This window comes from Panthera leo, chromosome C1 (genome assembly GCF_018350215.1).
Source record: "Panthera leo isolate Ple1 chromosome C1, P.leo_Ple1_pat1.1, whole genome shotgun sequence".
NCBI lineage: Eukaryota > Metazoa > Chordata > Mammalia > Carnivora > Felidae > Panthera > Panthera leo.
In genome coordinates, this window is record NC_056686.1 from 117708826 (window position 1) to 117727311 (window position 18486).

General features: G+C 36.9%; 1 protein-coding gene across 6 annotated transcripts in view; it reads right to left on the bottom strand.

Moving 5' to 3' along the window:
- PTPN4 (protein tyrosine phosphatase non-receptor type 4) overlaps nucleotides 1–18486 on the bottom strand; it is a 229257-nt gene that overhangs the window by 180102 nt on the left and 30669 nt on the right. For 2 of the 6 annotated variants that reach the window (XM_042954196.1, XM_042954193.1), the window contains exons 1-2: nucleotides 17441–17480; nucleotides 5893–6047 (exon numbers count right to left, since the gene is read on the bottom strand). In XM_042954196.1, the coding sequence (XP_042810130.1) occupies nucleotides 5893–5990 (98 nt within the window). In that variant the 5' untranslated portion in view covers nucleotides 5991–6047; nucleotides 17441–17480. Of the gene's footprint in view, nucleotides 1–5892; nucleotides 6048–17440; nucleotides 17481–18486 lie in introns of those variants that run through there. The other 4 variants (XM_042954199.1, XM_042954197.1, XM_042954198.1 and 1 more) reach the window with 2 other exon arrangements.

Below are 18486 nucleotides of genomic sequence, written 5' to 3' on the forward strand. Positions count from 1 at the left end.
ATTTTATTTATTGAGAGGACAAGAGAGCGGAAGAATTATCTGTGTATGGAGAGGGGAAGGGAGATGTAAGAGATCTGAAGTCTCATTCTTCAAAGTCAATAAAGAGTATCAACAACAACAACAACAAAAAAAAAACAAGGCAGACAAAAGCAGAAATAATATAGGCATGTTTCTTAGAACCATAGTAATAAACATGAGAGAAAAACTGTGTTGAATGTGGTTATTTCTAAGTAGTAATGGGGCAGGGAACTGCTGGCTTTTGTGACAACATTTTTAGAACTATTTGGTTGGGATTTTTTAAACTGTATATATGAATCATATATGTAAAACAAAACACTTCTGAGGGAATCTGAGTGACACATACAGTATTTTTAAACGAACTAACATACTGAATTTAAGTAGGGCTAGAAAATGACAATAAAATAATAGTTGAAATGTTGACTAGAGGTCCTAAAAGACCTTCCCTCTCTCCCTCCCTCCCTCCCTCTCTCTCTCTCTCTCTCTTTCTCTCTCTCACATACACACACACACACACACACACACACACTCTCTCTCTCTCTCTCTCTCTCTTTCTCTCTCCCCCCCCCGCCCGCCCCCCCCCCCCGCCTCTCCCGGCTCTGCCACTGACTTAGTAAGTAACCTAATGACTCTAAACTTACTTCTTCACATATACAATATATAAAGTCAGTGCAACAATAATCAGGAAAACAATTCCCTAAAATCCTATCCTCCTTTACAGATATAGGACTATCTGTGGTTGCAAATGAGTACATCTCATTTAGCTAAATTCACCATCCTTATACTCCTTTAGCTTCCCATCTCAATCTGCACCCCACCTGCTAACCACACTGTTGTAATTAGGTTTACACTACTGATTTGGTTAACAAATTATTTCACAGACAAAAAAAGGAAAAAGTTCAGCCAACTAAATATTCATCAACCCAAATTATCACATAACAAAAATATATATTAATTGAATTTCACCTTATTTCAAGAAAAAAAAATTGATGATTTATGGCATCTTTTGTTAACAACTGAGGTACTAGTATCATTAAAAAAATTATTGGGGCACCTGGGTGGCTCAGTCGGTTGAGCGTCCGACTTCGGCTCAGGTCATGATCTCACAGCTCGTGAGTTCGAGCCCTGTGTGGGGCTCTGTGCCAACAGCTCGGAGCCTGGAGCCTGCTTCGGATTCTGTGCCTCCCTCTCTCTCTGCCCCAACCCACTTGCATTCTGTCTCTGTCTCTCTCAAAAATAAACATTACAAAAAATAAATGGAAAAAAAATTATTGGGGCGCCTGGGTCACTCAGTCAGTGTGACTCTTGGTTTTGGCTCACATCATGATCTCACGGTTTCCTGAGTTTGAGCCCTCTGTCACACTCTGCACCAGCAGCACAGAGCCTGCTTGAGATTCTCTCTCCCCTCTCTCTTCCCCTCCCTCACTCATGCTGTTTCTCTCTCTCTCTCAAAATAAATAAACTTTAAAAAATATATCAGTTATTCTTGAGTACATATATATAACAAACAAAACAATTTAGAGAACAGCTTTAGTACTATTAGGATAATTTTATTTCCAAAAAATAAACTAAGGGAAGAGTGCCTGGCTGGTTCAGTCAGAAGAGCATACAACTTTTGATCTCAGGGTCATGAGTTCAAGCCCCATGTGCAGCATAGAGCCTACTTAACATAAAAATTTAATTTAAAAAAAAAGTAAACTGGGACAAAAAGACCAAAAAAAAAAAAAAAAAGGCAAAAAATTCCTTAATGCATAAGCTTTGTTCCTCGTCTTTGAACACTACTACCTATGAAGCACCTTAGAACTACACACTGAATAATGTGTACTGAATAACTTTCTCTTCCACTGATCCTGAGGGTGACTTTGTGACAGCACTAACAGAATGTGGTGAAGTGACATTATGTGACTTCCAAAGCCAGATCAGAAAAGGCAATATGGTTGCAGCCTGGCTCCCACTCTCTCTAAGGATGCTCACCTTTGGAATGCTGTGAATATGCCTGGGGCACACAGAGAGAGCATACACAAGTGTGTAAGCCTCAGCTAAGGTCGTAGGTAATAAGTCATATGAGTGAATAAGCCTTCAAATGATTGTAGCCTCCAGCCTTGAGTTTTTCAGCTGAGGTCCAACCATGGAGGAGATATAAGCCATCCCTACCTATGTGAATCCTTGACTCACAGAACCTCTGAGGATAATAAATATGCCACTAACTTTTGGGGTAATTTCTTACACAGTCCTAATAACTGGAATAGGGTGGTTTTCCCCAACCCTTCCTTGTCACACAGGCTACTCCTAAATCGCCATACTGACATAAAAAAAAAAAGCCAAAATTTGGAAAAAGTCCTCATAGGTAGGTGAAATGAATCCACATAGTATGGATACTATGTACTTAATGGAAAGATGTTTTTAGTGACTGACAATGAATTCAGGGACACAGAAAGAAAACACACTCCATAGGCTGGCTACAGTAAAGTAGTTGTGCCAAAACCATAGTGAAAATGTAACTTCAAACTGAAACAACACTAACAGGCTTATCTCAACCCTGTGTCTACAAAGAGATAGAAAAAAAGGAACTAATGAAGTTTTATCAGTTCCTTCATTACACCATTTTCTCCCAGGACGATATACAGAAAAGATTTTTATTTTTTTAAAAAAGCTCCCCAGATGATTTTTTTTTAAGTTTATTTATTTATTTTGGAGAGAGAGAAAGAGACAGCACATATGCAAGCAGGGGAGGGACAGAGAGCAAGGGAGAGAGAATCCCAAGCAAGCTCCACACTGTCGGCACAGAGCCGGATGTGGAGCTAGAACTCATGAACTGTGAGATCGTGACCTGTGCCAAAACTAAGAGTCAGACGCTTAACTGACTGAGCCACCACCCAGGTGCCCCCACATAGAAAAGGTTTTGATGAGATGAATACAAGATGGAAAAAAAAGCAGACTTTGGTAAAAATGAACATTTAATCTGTGGTACAGACATCTTTCAGGGAAAGGAATGATTTCAACAGCTAAAATGCTACAAATCGTTGCCTGGCAGTCTCCAGAGACTACCTGGAGACCTGAATGGTTCTCCTTCCCAGGGAATAGAGAGGCTGGTGAAACTAGCAGCTGCCCACAGTGGGTATTTCTGAGACCTAATGGTACTTACTGGACACAGAGAATAATATCAGAAGTTTGAACTCCCCTGTTAATTTGCAGACTAGATCACATGATGCTGTACAGATTGTAAACTGCACAACTAGAAAGCCATTCACATAGATTAAAATATGCAGCATCTAAACAAAAGTACTAAAGTGCACTAAAAGTACACTTTGAAAGACTTGGGTCCAAATACCCTGAGGAATAAATATACTATATATCCAACAGTCAATTTCTTATACTGTTCCTCTTAAACTAAATTTGGTGATGACCTGAAGTAAAGGTAAAGTTTCCAGTACCATAATATTATCAGTCTAGTGATACACTCAACTGTATTAAAATGGACATTTAAACATATATAACATGTATTAAAAATATATAAAAAGAGTAAATATATGTCTTTCTAAAAGAGTAATTAGCACATTGATTACTATATTGAAAAATACAACATTCCAGGGGCGCCTGAGTGGCTCAGTTGGTTAAGCACCCAACTCTTGATTTCGGCTCAGGGAGATCGAGCCCCATGATGGGGTCTGCACTGACAGCACAAAGCCTGCTGGGGATTCTCTGTCCCTCTCTCTCTGCCCCTACCTGGCTCATGCGCATGCTCTCTCTCTCTCAAAATAAATAAAATAAACATTAAAAAAATACAACATTGGATTATTAACTAAAGTGCCCAACAGAAAAAATTTTGCTAAACAGAAAATAGCAAATCCTTCTGCAATATTTTGAAACAAATACAGAATTACAAGCTAACATTAAGAGTAAATATGAACTAAGTATAATGAATATTAAATTAAGAATTACTATTTAACCCCCCCAAAAGAATTTTAATGAGTCAATAACAGGAAAAGGGACTTTTCTTGTACCAAGTCCCAACACATGAATTTCCATTAACTAAAAATTTTTATGAAGTAGAATTCCCTTCACTAAATACTATTGTCCTTTGTTGGCAACCTATACTATGTATTAACAGAGGACAGAATACTAAAAAAAAAGAAAAAAATTAAAGCTTAACATGTCGGAAAAGCACACTAGTTGGGTATGTTAGAAAATACTCTTAAAGGTACTACTCTGCAGCCACTTTTCCAATGTGAAATGGTTCGGAGTTTGGGTAAAAAAATAAACTAGCAACAGATTAGCGATCGTGTTGTAATACAGAAAATTTTAAGTTTAAGAAACTGGTAAAGAAAGAAGATTAATATTTTATTTTTTCCAGCTTTGAGATATAACTGACATGACATTGTGTAAGTTTAAGGTGTACGACAAGATGATGTGATACACATATACATCATGAAACAATTACCATGATAAAGTTAGTACATGCATCACCTCACATATTACCCTTTTTGTGTACAGTGCAAACATTTAAGGTTCACTCCCTCACCAACTTTCAAGTATATAGTACAGTACTGTTGACCACAGTCACCATGCTGTATATCAGATCCCCAGAACTTACTCCTAACTGGAAGTTTGTACCGTTTGGCCAACATCTCATTTCCCCCACATCCTAACCCATGGAAACCACCATTTTACTCTTTCTGAGTTCAGCTTTTCTTTTTAGCTCTCAGATATGAGTAAAGTCACACAGTATTTATTTTTCTCTACCTGGCTTATTTCACTTAGCATAATACCCATGTCCATCCAAGCTAATTTCAGAAGATTAGTATTTCATATCACTGAAAGATTTCTAAGTATAGAAAAACCCAGGTAACAACCCAGGTAACAGCAAAAAACAGATGAAAGGTGCTACGGAAAGGCAGAAATGAGGAATGAGGAATCCAGTCCGAACACAGACTATACACCAGCCATTATTATTTCATAGTATTTGATTTTTGAAGGGGACAATGGTTCTGTGGTAATTTATGAGATTCCTAGGCTGAAGTACTTACATGTGAAGTGTACCACTTACTTTCAGAAGGTTCAGAAAAACACACAGAAAAAGAAAGATAAAGCAAATGTGAAAAATGTGAACAACGGATCAGTCTAGCTAAAGAATATGTGGGTATTCATTACCCTATTCTTCCTCCTCTTCTGCAGGTTTGAAATTTTTTAAATAAAAAAGAGGAATACGCCCTTGTATATATCAAGACATGTACAAGTATGCTCACAATAATGTTACTGACAAGAGCCCAAAGTGGAAAAAATCCAAATACACCAACAGTAAAGTGGACAAGTAAATGGTGACAAATAAGTGAATAAGCAAATTGTGGCATATTCACACAACTGAGTACTACATAGCATTGACAACGAACCAACAACTGTCAACATACTGCATGGGTGAAATTCACAAATAACGTTAAACAAATAAAAATAGAAATAGGATGAACAAATATTTGTTAAATAAATATTTCAGACAAGACTCAGATAAGATCAGGGCTGTCCTTTATCTCTGTTTAGCAAGCTTTATTCACAGAAAGTACAAGAAAGAATTACGAAGAAAATGTGTAAATCACTCACGGGAATAAATTCCTTTCAAGCACCTCAAGCTCATTTATAAAAACCAGCCACACACTGATTTGCTCCACTTATCATAATGCACTGTTGGTGTGTCAACCTTTTGAAAGACCCAGTTTAAATCAAAACTTATACTAGAAACTTACAAACCCATACTAAAAAGACTTTCTTCACTGGATAAGGAATAAGGCTTTTCAAAGTATAATACAATTAAACAATTTTAGTTTTAAAATATAATCTAAATTCAGATTATGAAAAGAAAAAACTATATAAAATACTTACATTAACTTTGAAAGCTTGTACAGTGTTATCCAAAAGAAGGATGTTGCAAACCACCTCCGTATGCTGTCTGTCTCGGGCCAACTCTGATGCTCGTACATTGTAGGTTCTGCCAGCAGGCAATCGGAAACGTGAGGTCATTACTGTCCACACACGGTCTAAGTTGAAAAACAAATTCACTAAATAAAAGAATAGTTGAAGATACAATGTAGTTTAAAACAGCAAGGCTGTTATATATTGTTCAACTAACACTTACGTAAAAAGCAGTTATAACTTTTGAAACACCTGGATAAGAAGAATTGTAGGCATAAATAAAGGAACCGTATATAGTTCATCATCTAAACTAAAATTCAAACTGCCTGAAGAAAAGCTTTATTTTGAACTGTTCCATTGGGAAGACAATACATGAATTGTTCAGGAAGTCATAATCCAATTCAAAATAAATAAATTTGGGAGTAGCCAAAACAAGGGGTAGGAGCATATGCTATCTTAGGAAGCTGGAACATTTCTCACCAATGCAAGTATTAAACGACACTGTAGAATAGCAAATGGAAGGAAGATTGTGTAACTTTGAAGGGCCCTTTATTAAACTGATTCAGATTTGGGGGAAACATGGGAGTTTGCTCAATTTTTTAAAATAAAATGATACCCTTCATTTTAACTATCCTCATATCCAAACTAATTCTAATAGGATTATTCTTATTATTCTCAAGAAAACAAAAACAAAATAGGAAACATAAGACTACACATCTTTGCTTCTCAATTTTTAACCTAAGAGGGAAAAACAGGGGCACCTGAGTGGCTCAGTTGGTTAAGGGGCTGACTTTGGCTCAGGTCATGATCTCGCAGTTCATGGGTTCAAGCCCTACATCAGACTCTGTGCTGACAGCTCAGAGCCTGGAGCCTGCTTCGGATTCTGTGTCCCTCTCTCTGCCCCTCCCCCACTCCTGCTCTTTCTCTCTGAAAATTAAATAAACATAAAACAAAATTAAGAGGAAAAAATAGCATTGCCAAGAAAGAAGAGACAACACATTGCTATCAGCAGTACTTGATGTTAAAAGGCAATGAAAGTTGTAGCTTTGAAGTTCTAAAAATTATATGAAACACAGAATTACATACCAAAAAAATTAGCGTTCATGTGGGAGAACAAAGCTAACGACATTTCAGACAGTCAAGGATTCAAAGTTTAAAATCCATACAACTTTCCTCTTAAAGACAATTAGAGAAAAGAAATAAGATATATTAGAAACACAAGGTATAGAATTTTTAAATATGAATAAGCAATAAGTAGTAAGAAATCTGAATAATGAGTAAGCAAAAAATAATAAAAATAAACACCAATTCAAATCAGTGGTATCCAGTAACTGCAGTTGACATCACAGACTGTTCATGTCAAAATGATTAAAGCTAACAGTCAGTGTTACACAGGTATGAGAACTATATAAGGAAAACAGCTTTAGCAGTTGACAAAGAAGGGCTAAGCCAAGTAAGGTTCACCAATTACAAGACAGTGATGGGTGGTTTCCGGTTCCATATGTAAAGAGCTTGCAAGCCCCCATGCCACTTTAACAAGTAAAAAGTAGAACAGACTGGAAAATCACCAATGCTTCTAAGATTTATGAGAAAGAGAAGATCAAGGCAAGCTACTGTCCCCAAGACTGAAGAGACAGGCAAACAGGTCTCATGTAAAGAGTCACAAGCAGAAACCACCCAGGGAACCAGTAACTGTAACTGGCAAATTGCTGGGGGCTCAGTGTGGACAATTCTGAGAGTTAAAAAAAACTCCAGGGGACTTCCACAATATTGTGAGATTTATTTCCAAGAATCCAATTAGATTCCCACAGTAAGTACTGAGAAAAGTAGAGTTAAGCTTTCTGCCAGGGGTAAACATACATACACATACACATACATACATACATACATACATACACACACATACACACACATACACACCACACACACACACACACACACACACACACACACACACAAACTATTATTAAATACACCAAAGCACTCTGTTCTTAACAACAACTGCCCTTAGGAGAAACTAGTTAACAAGAGCCTAACAAACCTGGGGCAAGGAAAATACTCAACTCCAACTAACTCTAGCCTTCTGGTGGGAGAAGGGAAATACCCAACTCCAGCCCACTTTAGATATCCTGTCCCATCTAAAAGGGGAGGGAAAAACTGAGAAACCCTGTCCAGAGACACAGGCTCTCTAAAATACTGAGACTTAACCAGAGGATTACAGAATTCTTCTCTCCTCCCCCCACTCTTCCCCACACCTACTAAAGGCCTATTTACAGCATTTCCTCTTACCACGACACCATGCCTGCCTATCAAGAAAAATTTACAGGGATGTCAGGCTGCCTGGCTGGCTGGCTGTCAGCAGAGCATGTGACTCTTGATCTCAGGGTTGTAAGTTTGAGCCCCATGTTGGGTGTATAGATTACTTACAAATAAAATCTTTAAAAATAAAAAAGAAAAAGAAAAAGAAAAATTTACAAGGCATGATAAAAGGCAAACCACGATTTGAAAGGATGGAGCAAGCATCAGAACCAGACATGAAAGGGATGTTGGAATTATCACAGAGAGAATTGAGAACAACTATCTGTGATTAATATGCCAAAGGCTCTAATGGATATTGTAGACAACATGCAGAAACAGATGGGTAACGTGAGCACAGAAATGGAAATCCTAAGAAAGAACCAGTAAGTAATGTTATAGGCAAAAAACACTAACACATATATATGAAGAATGCCTAATGATAGACATGTATCAGACACAACAGAGGAAAGACTCTCTGAGCTAGAGGATATATTAATAGAATCCTCAAAAACCAAAAAGCAAAAAGAACAAAGACTAAAAAAACAAAAACAAAAATAAAAACAGAACACCCAAATACTGTGGGACAAAAAAAATTTTTTTAAAAGGTATAACATAGATACAGTGGCTATACCAGAAAAAGGAGAAAAATAAGAAAAAATATTTATAACAGTAATGACTGAGAGTTTCCCCAAATTAATGTCAGAGATCAAAGTACAGATCCAAAAAGCCTTGACAACACTAAGAAGGAAAAATGCCCCTCCAAAAAAACAAAACAAAACCCTACAAAAACCAGCCTATACCTAAGCATATCATTTTAAAACTACAAATAAAAGATTAAAAACTCCTGGAGGCACCTGGGTGGCTCAGTTGGTTGAGTATCCATCCAACTTTTGGTTTCATATTGGGTCACGATCTCACAGTTTGTGACTTTGAGTCCTACATTGAGCTCCACGCTGATGGTGTGGGGGCTGCTTGGGATTCTCTCTTTCCCCCTCTCTCGCTGCCCCTCAACATGTCTCTCTCTCCCTCCCTCTCTCTCAAAACAAATAAACTTTAAAAAATTCTTAAAAATGGGGCACCTGGGTGGCTCAGTCAGTTAAGTGTCTGACTTCGGCTCAGGTCATGATGTCTCAGTCTGTGAGTTCAGGCCCCCTGTCAGGCTCTGTGCTGACAGCTCAGAGCCTGGAGCCTGCTTTGGATTCTGTGTCTCCCCGTCTCTCAGCCCCTCCCACACTCATGCTCTGTCTCTCTCTGCCTCTCAATAATAAATATTTTAAAAAAAAATTTTTTTTTTTTAATTCTTAAAAAAAAAAAATCCTGAAGGAAGTCACAGGAAAAAAACACTGAGGAGCAAATATAAGAATTACATCTGACTACTTAAGCCTGCAAACAAGAAGAAAGTAGAGTGGAATATTTAAAATGTTAAGGGAAAAAAACCCACCAACCGAGAATTCTATATCCTGCAAAATTACCTTTCAAAAGAGAAAGAGAAATATACAATTTCTCAGACAAAAAAAAAAGGGGGGGGGGGAATGGATTTGTTGCCAGTGCACCAGTCTTGAAAGATACTTTTTAAAAAGTTATTTAGATGGAAGCAAAATAATATAGGTCAAAACTCAGATTTACATAAAGAAGAGTTTCAAAGAAGGAGTAAGTGAATGTAAACTAAAAACTTTTATTTTTATTACTCTTAATTAATCAGATAACAGTACAATGCCCTCCACTTGAATATGGCAAAGACAAGAAATTTGATGAGATTTTCCTTCCGCAATTAGGTGAAGGGTAAGAAAGATATTGCAGATGTGATTTAAGTCCCAAATCAAAAGAAAAGAATGCCTTTGGTGGGCCACACTCAGGTGCAAAATTCTTTTACTTCCTGAAGTAAAAGAAATTCTCCTGCTGGCTTTAAATACACGGTCTGCCAGGGTGCCTTGGTGGCTCAGTTGGTGAAGCATTCGACTCTTGATTTCGGCTCAAGTCATGATTTCATGGTTCGTTGAGTTCGAGCCCTGCACTGGGCTCTGCACTGGCAGCACGGAGCCTGCTTGAAATTCTGTCTCTCTGCTCCTCCCCGGCTCATGTTCTCTCTCAAAAAATAAAACAAAATAAACATTTAAAGATATGGTCTGCCGTATTGTAAGAGGACCTGTGTCAGGAGCCTCTAGATGCTGATAGCCAGCAAAAAACTAAAGACCTGAGCCCTACATTTGATTGTATTAATCAACAATCACATGACCTTGGAAAAGAACCCAGGATCCCCAAGTCTAGTCAACATCTAGAGAGCAACTTTCCAAGAGCCAACCTACTCCCATATACCCAACCCACAGAAACTGGAAGAAAATAAATGTGTATCATTTTAAACTACATTTGGGGTAATTCATTACACATTAATAGAAAATATGAAGCAACACACACAACGATCTCTTTGTGTATGTTAAACTCTTGCCTATAACAGATATATATTTTCCCTTCTCCCCAGCCCTGCCTTCCCTTCAACTGGGGTGAGTGGTCCAGGTGAAGAAAGCGGGCAAAGACCTAAGGAAATTCATAAGGAACAGAGAATTGGCAAATTAGGTTTAACAGTAGGGGGAGCTACCAAAAAAAAAAGAGCACTGGCCGATGTTATAAAGATATTCCAATGTCAAAGAATGGTACAGGAATGACAGGATCAAAAGATATCAGTGTATTCTGCCAACACCAGTCTTCCCCATTTACTGGCACACTTACTTTTGACATTTGCACCTGAACCCAGATTAACAGTTTCCCTGAAATTTCTTTTTTTGGTTGTTTCAATGAAATTTCTATGTAACTCACTCAGATACTTCCATATTTGAGATTCTTCCATAGTCTTGAAAATTATCTACATTTATGATACATACCACTTGACAAGTGACACAATTATGGCAGTGACAACCTAACTGCCCACAGGTGATAAGAAATAAGATAACAATAAGCCAAATAAGCTAATAAGCCAAATAAGCTAATTCTGACAAATAAGTTGTCAGAATTTCCATTACATTTTGAAAACACACTCCCAAAAGTTATGAGCATCTTAATATATGACATCCAGCTGACAGATGAGTGCTTTTCTCAGAAGAGACACCTTTTCCTAGTACCTCAAACTTTTTCTATTCACTTATGAAAGTAAGATGTTCTTTTGGAGATGCTAAGAGAACATAATTGTTTAAAGTCTCAGTTGAGCAAAATATCAAATGCTTCTAGGGGGCTCTTCTGATCATCCTCTATGCTACATATAAATTTTCAAGAAGTCATTTAAGGAGACTATATGAACAAAGAAATCTATCCATTTTAAGAACTCTTTAATTACATATGTCCTTGATTACTACTCACCATAGTCTAGTTTATGTTATCTCATACAATTTTCTAACTGATGTTTAGGGAGTGCTAATATCATGCCTTTTTTTTAAATTTTTAATATTTATTAATTTTTGAGAGAGAGAGAGAGAGAGAGAGAGACAGAGTGCGAGCAGAGGAGGAGCAGAGACAGAGAGAGTCACAGAATACGAAGCAGGCTCCAGGCTCCAAGCTGTCAGCACAGAGTACCACAAGGGGCTTGAACTCACAAACCGTGAGATCATGACCTGAGCTGAAGTCAAACGCTTAACCAACTGAGCTACCCAGATGCCCCAACTAATACTATGCTTGAAATATATAGTTTTATCGGGTTCAGCTTATGATCTCATGGCTCATGAGTTCAGGCCCCACGTCAGGCTCTGTGCTGACAGCTCGGAGCCTGGAGCCTGCTTCAGATTCTGTGTCTCCCTCTCTGTCTGCCCCTCCCCATTCATACTCTTTCTCTCTCTCTCAAAAATAAATGAACATTAAGAAATTTAAAAAACTACATATATATATACATATATATATATATATATAGTTTTATTATGACTATTATTTACAAAGTGAAGTGCAAACAGCAGATTATTTTGAAAACCAATTATTAACATTAAGCAAATATTGTATTGGGTATTACTTCCATTTTTGGCAAAAACAAAGAAAACACTGAGTAGCATTTCCACAGATATGTAATTATTTAGAAAACTAAGTCACATGTTTTTAGAGACTACCCAAATCTACTCTTAGACAACATATTTAGAGATAAATGTATCCTGAAAGTAACCCATCTATTGGCTCCATGTTTAAACAGGTTTAGTAGATTATAAATAAGGTTAAAGCCACTGTTCTTTACGACCAAAGAAACCTAAACTTGGCTACCCTAAATAGATAATATTCAAACAAAAAGAACTAACAATAGGACAGCAGGACATTATAATTAACATATGTAAATGTTCTTAAATTAGAACAAAATGTACCTACCCTCTATCCTCAAAATCTCATGTTCCTTAGATTTATGCTTATAGATAAAAATATTTTCCAGACAGTGGTTGTACTTACATATTTTTTAAATTACACGATAAAACTTTAAACACAAGCTCAAGTAGCTATTATTACCAAAACATTCCTCTCAACCTCAAGTCACTAACAATAATGGACAGAAAGTATTTAAGACAATGCAAATTAACTTTAAAAGAATAAATTTGCACTGCTAAGCCCAACTACAGAAATGCACAATCTATTCTAAACATTCAATGCTCTTAAATGTGGATTGTCACAAGATGTTGGCCACCTATAATTTGCAATAAAACCTTAGTTTACACCCTGCTGAGAGTTTTAAATAATTTTATTTGATTACGTGGTTTGATGTTATCCTCTAACCTTTGAGAAAAAAATTCATTAATAGTAATCTTCAAATTTTAAAAAATATTTCTTGAAGAGAACAGACATTTCTCCAAAGAAAACATACAGATGGCCAACAGACACATGAAAAGATGCTCACCATCACTCACCATAAGAGAAATGCAAATCAAAACTCATTGCGATGTCACCACACATCTGTCAGAATGGCTAAAATCAACAACACAAGAGACAACAGGTATTGGAAAGAATGTGGAGAAAAAGGAACACTTGTGCACTGTTGGTGGGAAAGCAAACTGGTGTAGCCACTATGGAAAACAGTATGGAGGTTCCTCAAAAAGTTAAAAATACCCTACATGACAGCAATCACATCACTGGGTATTTACCCAAAAAATACAAAAACACTAATTCAAAGGGATATATGCACCCCTATGTTTATAGCAGCATTATTTACAATAGCCAAATTATGGAAGCAGTCCAGGTGTCCATCAGTTGCTGAATGGATAAAAAGGAGGTAATATTTATACAATGGAATATTATTCAGCCATAAAAAAGAATGAAATCTTGCCATGTGCAACAACATGGATGGAACCAGAGTATAATGCTAAGCAAAATAAGTCAGTCAGGAAAAGACAAATACCATATGATTTCACTCATATAAGGAACTTAAGAAACAAAACAAAACAAACAAGCAAAGGGAAAAAAAGAGAAAGACAAACCAAGAAACAGACTCTTAAATTTTAGAGAACAAAACGATGGTTACCAGCAGGGAGGTGGCTGGGGTATGAGGGAAATAGGTGATGAGGATTAAGGAGTGCACTTATTGCAACGAGCTCTGGGTGATGTATGGAATTGCTGAATCACTATATTGTACACCTGAACTAATATAACACTGTATGTTAACTAATTGGAATTAAAATTAATAAAACAATTATTTCTTGAAGGGGAAAAAAAACCCTAAAAGGAGAGACTCTGAGTTTTAAACTCATATTCATGAAAAATATCCTTTCCATTAAAAAAAATTAGAAATTTCTTTTTTAAAAAACAAACAGTAATTTTAAGTAATCTCCCTGCCCAGGGGCGCCTGGGTGGCTCAGCTGGTTAAGCATCTGACTCTTTGAATGAGGCTCAGGTCATGATCCCAGGGTAGTGGGATCGAGCCCCGTGTCAGGATCCCCGCTGATTCCCTGTCCCTCAGCCCCTTCTTCCCCTCACTTGCACATACAGGCATTGTTTCTCTAAAATAAACAAAACCAAAAACTTTAATCTCTCTGCCCAATGTGGGGCTTGAACTCACAACCCCAAGACCAAAAGTCACATGCTCTACCAACTGAGCCAGCCATGTACCCCAGGAATAATTTCTAAGTAGACTAACTATTCAGCGAATATTTGCTAAACTGTGCCAGGCACTGATCTAGGCCCTCAGCATACATCAATGGGGGGGGGGGGGGGGGGGGGGGGGGGGCGGGGAAATCACAAGTTCCTATTCTTATGGAACTTATGTTCTAGCATAAAATATTTTATTTTCCTCTAGCCCTCTTGCAAGCATCCTTCAAAAGAAGCTGTAAGTGCCAAGTAGGCAGAGACTGGTTCTAACATAATTACCATTATACTTCCTTTTATAACTTTCAACCCCAAACCTTATTAAGATGCTGGGCACAGAGTAAGTATTCCTTAAGTAACCAAATGAAAAGTATAATAAATTAAGTATATTTTCCAGACTATTCTGTCTTGTACATTTTAGAATCTTAGCTGTGAAATAGTCTTATTAGCACTGCTCCCACTACTCAGTATCTTTAGTGCTAAGTTACTTTCTTGGGAAACACTACTTAAAGACTTCAGACCTAAAGCAAAAATGAACTGTCTAATCCACTCTTGAGACTTCTCCATAAAATGAAATCTTCACTTCAGTTACGAAGATTTAGTTACCAATACACTAAGTATATTCACACTTTTTGCCACATTCACTTTCCTCTCATAAAGCAATAATTCTGTTTGATTTCTGGGAAATTTTATTACTTGAAAATTCTAACTGTGAAAAAAATTATGCCAAATCTTCAGGATGCTTTAGAAAAAAAAGGTCAATTGAAATTCTCCATCACATCTTTCTTTCTTCATCTGAAAAGTGTTTTCAGTAAAACTGATACACATGTATACATAACTGCTTTCAGTGGAAACAAGCCCATCTCTTTTTAAAAGAATATGAATTCTGGGGTGCCTGGGTGGCTCAGTTAAGCATCCAACTTCGGCTCAGGTCAGGATCTCACCACTCGTGAGTTTGAGCCCCGTGACAGGGTCTGTGCTGACAGTTTAGAGCCTGGAGCCTGCTTTGGATTCTGTGTCTCCCTCTCTCTCTGCCTCTCCCCTGATCAAACTCTGTCTCTCTCTCTCTCAAAAATAAATAAACAGAGGCGCCTGGGTGGCTCAGTCGGTTAAGCGTCCGACTTCGGCTCAGGTCATGATCTCACGGTTTGTGAGTTTGAGCCCCGCGTTGGGCTCTGTGCTGACAGCTCGGAGCCTGGAGCCTGTTTCAGATTCTGTGTCTCCCTCTCTCTCTGGCCCTTCCTCCCTCTCTCTCTCTCTCTCTCTCAAAAGTAAATAAACATTAAAAAAATTTTTTAAATAAAAAATAAATAAATAAAAATAAATTAAAAAAAAATAATAAACATTAAAAAATAATAAAAAAATAAAAATAAAAAATAAAAGAACATGAATTGTGATCTATAAAAATGTTCAGTCATTTTATACTCAATGTACTAATAAAATTTTAAATATTCTTAAAAGACCTAAAATTATGATAAATCTTTTTGTCTACAGACATTAAAAATTTATGCATATTAAGTCAAAAGAGCGGAGCATAAATGGTGATATTCAAACTACATAAATTACGGGCAAATATAATAAGAGACAGAAAAAGCATTCAGGCATATTCATATAGTGGTGAATTAAAATTCTGAGATAAAATTCTTTCATATTTAGAATTCTAATGTTAATACAATGTTTTCTGTTCAGTAAAAAGCACATTCTTTCTGAATTTCTTTTAACTTCAAAGGACAAAATGATAGTTTATTTTCAATCATCACAAATACAGATTAAAAGGTTTAGGCTGTCACAAAAAGAAACAAATGACATGGCTTGGCAGTAGCAAGAAAGTACAAGAAAAATGAAACGGGTGGTAGAGAATAAAACAGGGGACACGCAAATCTTCCTTGACATGATAGAGGACATCTGTGGAAAACATTCTTAACATCATACTTCACACTGAAGAATGGAATGGCTTCCAGCTAATAGTAGGAACAAAACGAGGAAATCCGATCAGCTCTCATCACTGTTATTCAGAACTGCAGTGGAGGGGTGAGGAGTAGCAATTAGGCAAGAAAAAGAAATACAAGTCATTGAGGTTACAAAGGAAGAAGAAAAACCATCAATATTTGCAGATGGCATAATTAGCTACATAGAGAATCTGAAGATTTACAAAAGAAAAAGCTGCTGCTAGAATAACTGAGTTTAGCAAAGCAAAATATCACGCCAAAGGTAAAAATTAATTGTACTTCTAATAAACTAGCAACCAAAAAATATTTTAAAAATAATATAATTTACAATAGCATTAAAACTGAAAACTTCAAAACCAAGGAAGAAATATTTATTACTAAGGAAGAAATAAAATCTATGAGGGGATATGTTGTGTTCACAGGTTAGACGATCTATAGATTCAAGGCAATCTCACTAAAAATCACAGCAGGCTTCTTACAGAAATTGACAAACCATTCTAAAATTTATATGAAAATGAAAGAGACTTAAATAGGTCATAAAAAGATTTGAATTGAAAATAGTTGAAAACAACTTCAAAAAAGAAAGAAAATGGGAGACTAAATCTACTGATTTTAAAACTCATTCATTATAAGCTACAGAAACGAAGGCACTATTGTATTGACATCAAGATAAATAAAGGAATGAAACAAAATAAGAGTCCAAAATGAGATCTACACATATATGGACAACTAAATTTTGACCAAGATATACAGACACACCTCATTTTACTGTACTTCACAGATACTGAATTTTGACAAATTGAAGGTTTGTGGCAATCCGGCATCAAACAAGTTTATGACACCACTCTTCCAACAGCATTTGTTTACTTCAAGTCTCTGTGTCACATTTCATTTAATTCTCTCAATATTCACACTTATTTTCATTATTATTATTATAATTGTTATGATGATCTGTGACCAGTAATTACAACTCATGTATAGCATTTTTTAGCAATGAAGTATTAAAAAAATTTTTTTTAACATTTATTTTTGAGAGACAGAGACAGGGAGGGGCAGAGCGAGAGGGAGATGCAGAATCTGAGCAGGCTCCAGGCTAAGAGCTGTCAGCACAGAGCCTGACATGGGACTCAAACCCACAAACCACGACATCATGACCTGAGCCAAAGCCAGACGCTTAACTGACTGAGCCACCCAGGCGCCCCAACAATGAAGTATTTTTTAATTAAGATACGTACTTTTTGGGATCCCTGGGTGGCTCAGTACATTAAGTTGTCCGGCTCTTGATTTTGGCTCAGGTCAGGATCTCACTCACAGTTCACGGTTCAAGCCCTGCATCAGGCTTCGTGCAGAGCCTGCTTGGGATTGATTCATTCTCTCTCTCTCTCTGTCAAAAATAAGTATTTTTTTTAAATAAAGTTAAAAGAAAAGTATATATATTTTAACAGTATTTTTAGAATTTTTAAATTTATTTATTTAATGTTTATTTTTGAGAGAGAGACAGACAGAGCATGAGCAGGAGAGGGGCAGAGAGGGAGACACAGAATCCAAAGCAGGCTCCAAGCTCTGAGCTGTCAGCACAGAGCCCAATGCGGGGATTACCCACACATAAAAAGATGCTCAACATCATCAGACATTGCAAATTAAAACCATAACACAAGATCACTACATACCCATCAGGATAGAACAACACTAAATGCTGGCAAAGAGCAGGAAAAAATGGATCTCTCATTCATTGCTGGTGGGAATACAAAGTGTCACAATGACACTAGAAAACAGCCTGGCACTTTCTTACAAATTTGAACTTACTCCCAACTCTATAAGCCATCCATTCCATTTCCAGGTAATAAATGCATATGTCCATATCAAGGCTTGTATTCGTTTAGGTAAACACTGGAAACAAAACAAATGTCTATTAACAGGTAAATGAATTTATTCGCATGTGGTACATACTTATTCACCTGTGGTTTGTTAATAAAATGGAATACTAGTACATAATGAAAACAGAACTACTGATATACACAACAAGATGTACAAATCTCAAGATAATTATGCTCAAAGAAACTAGATCAAAAAAAAAGAATACAGGGAGGGGCATCTGGATGGCTTAGTCAGTTAAGGGTCCGACTCTTGATTTCAACTCAGGCCATGATCTCTTCAGTTTGTGAGTTCTAGCCCCACTTCGGGCTCTGTGCTGATGGTGCAGAGCCTGCTTGAGATTCTCTCTCTCCCCATCTCTCTCTGCCCCATGCACGCTCTCTCTCACAATAAATAAACTTAAAAA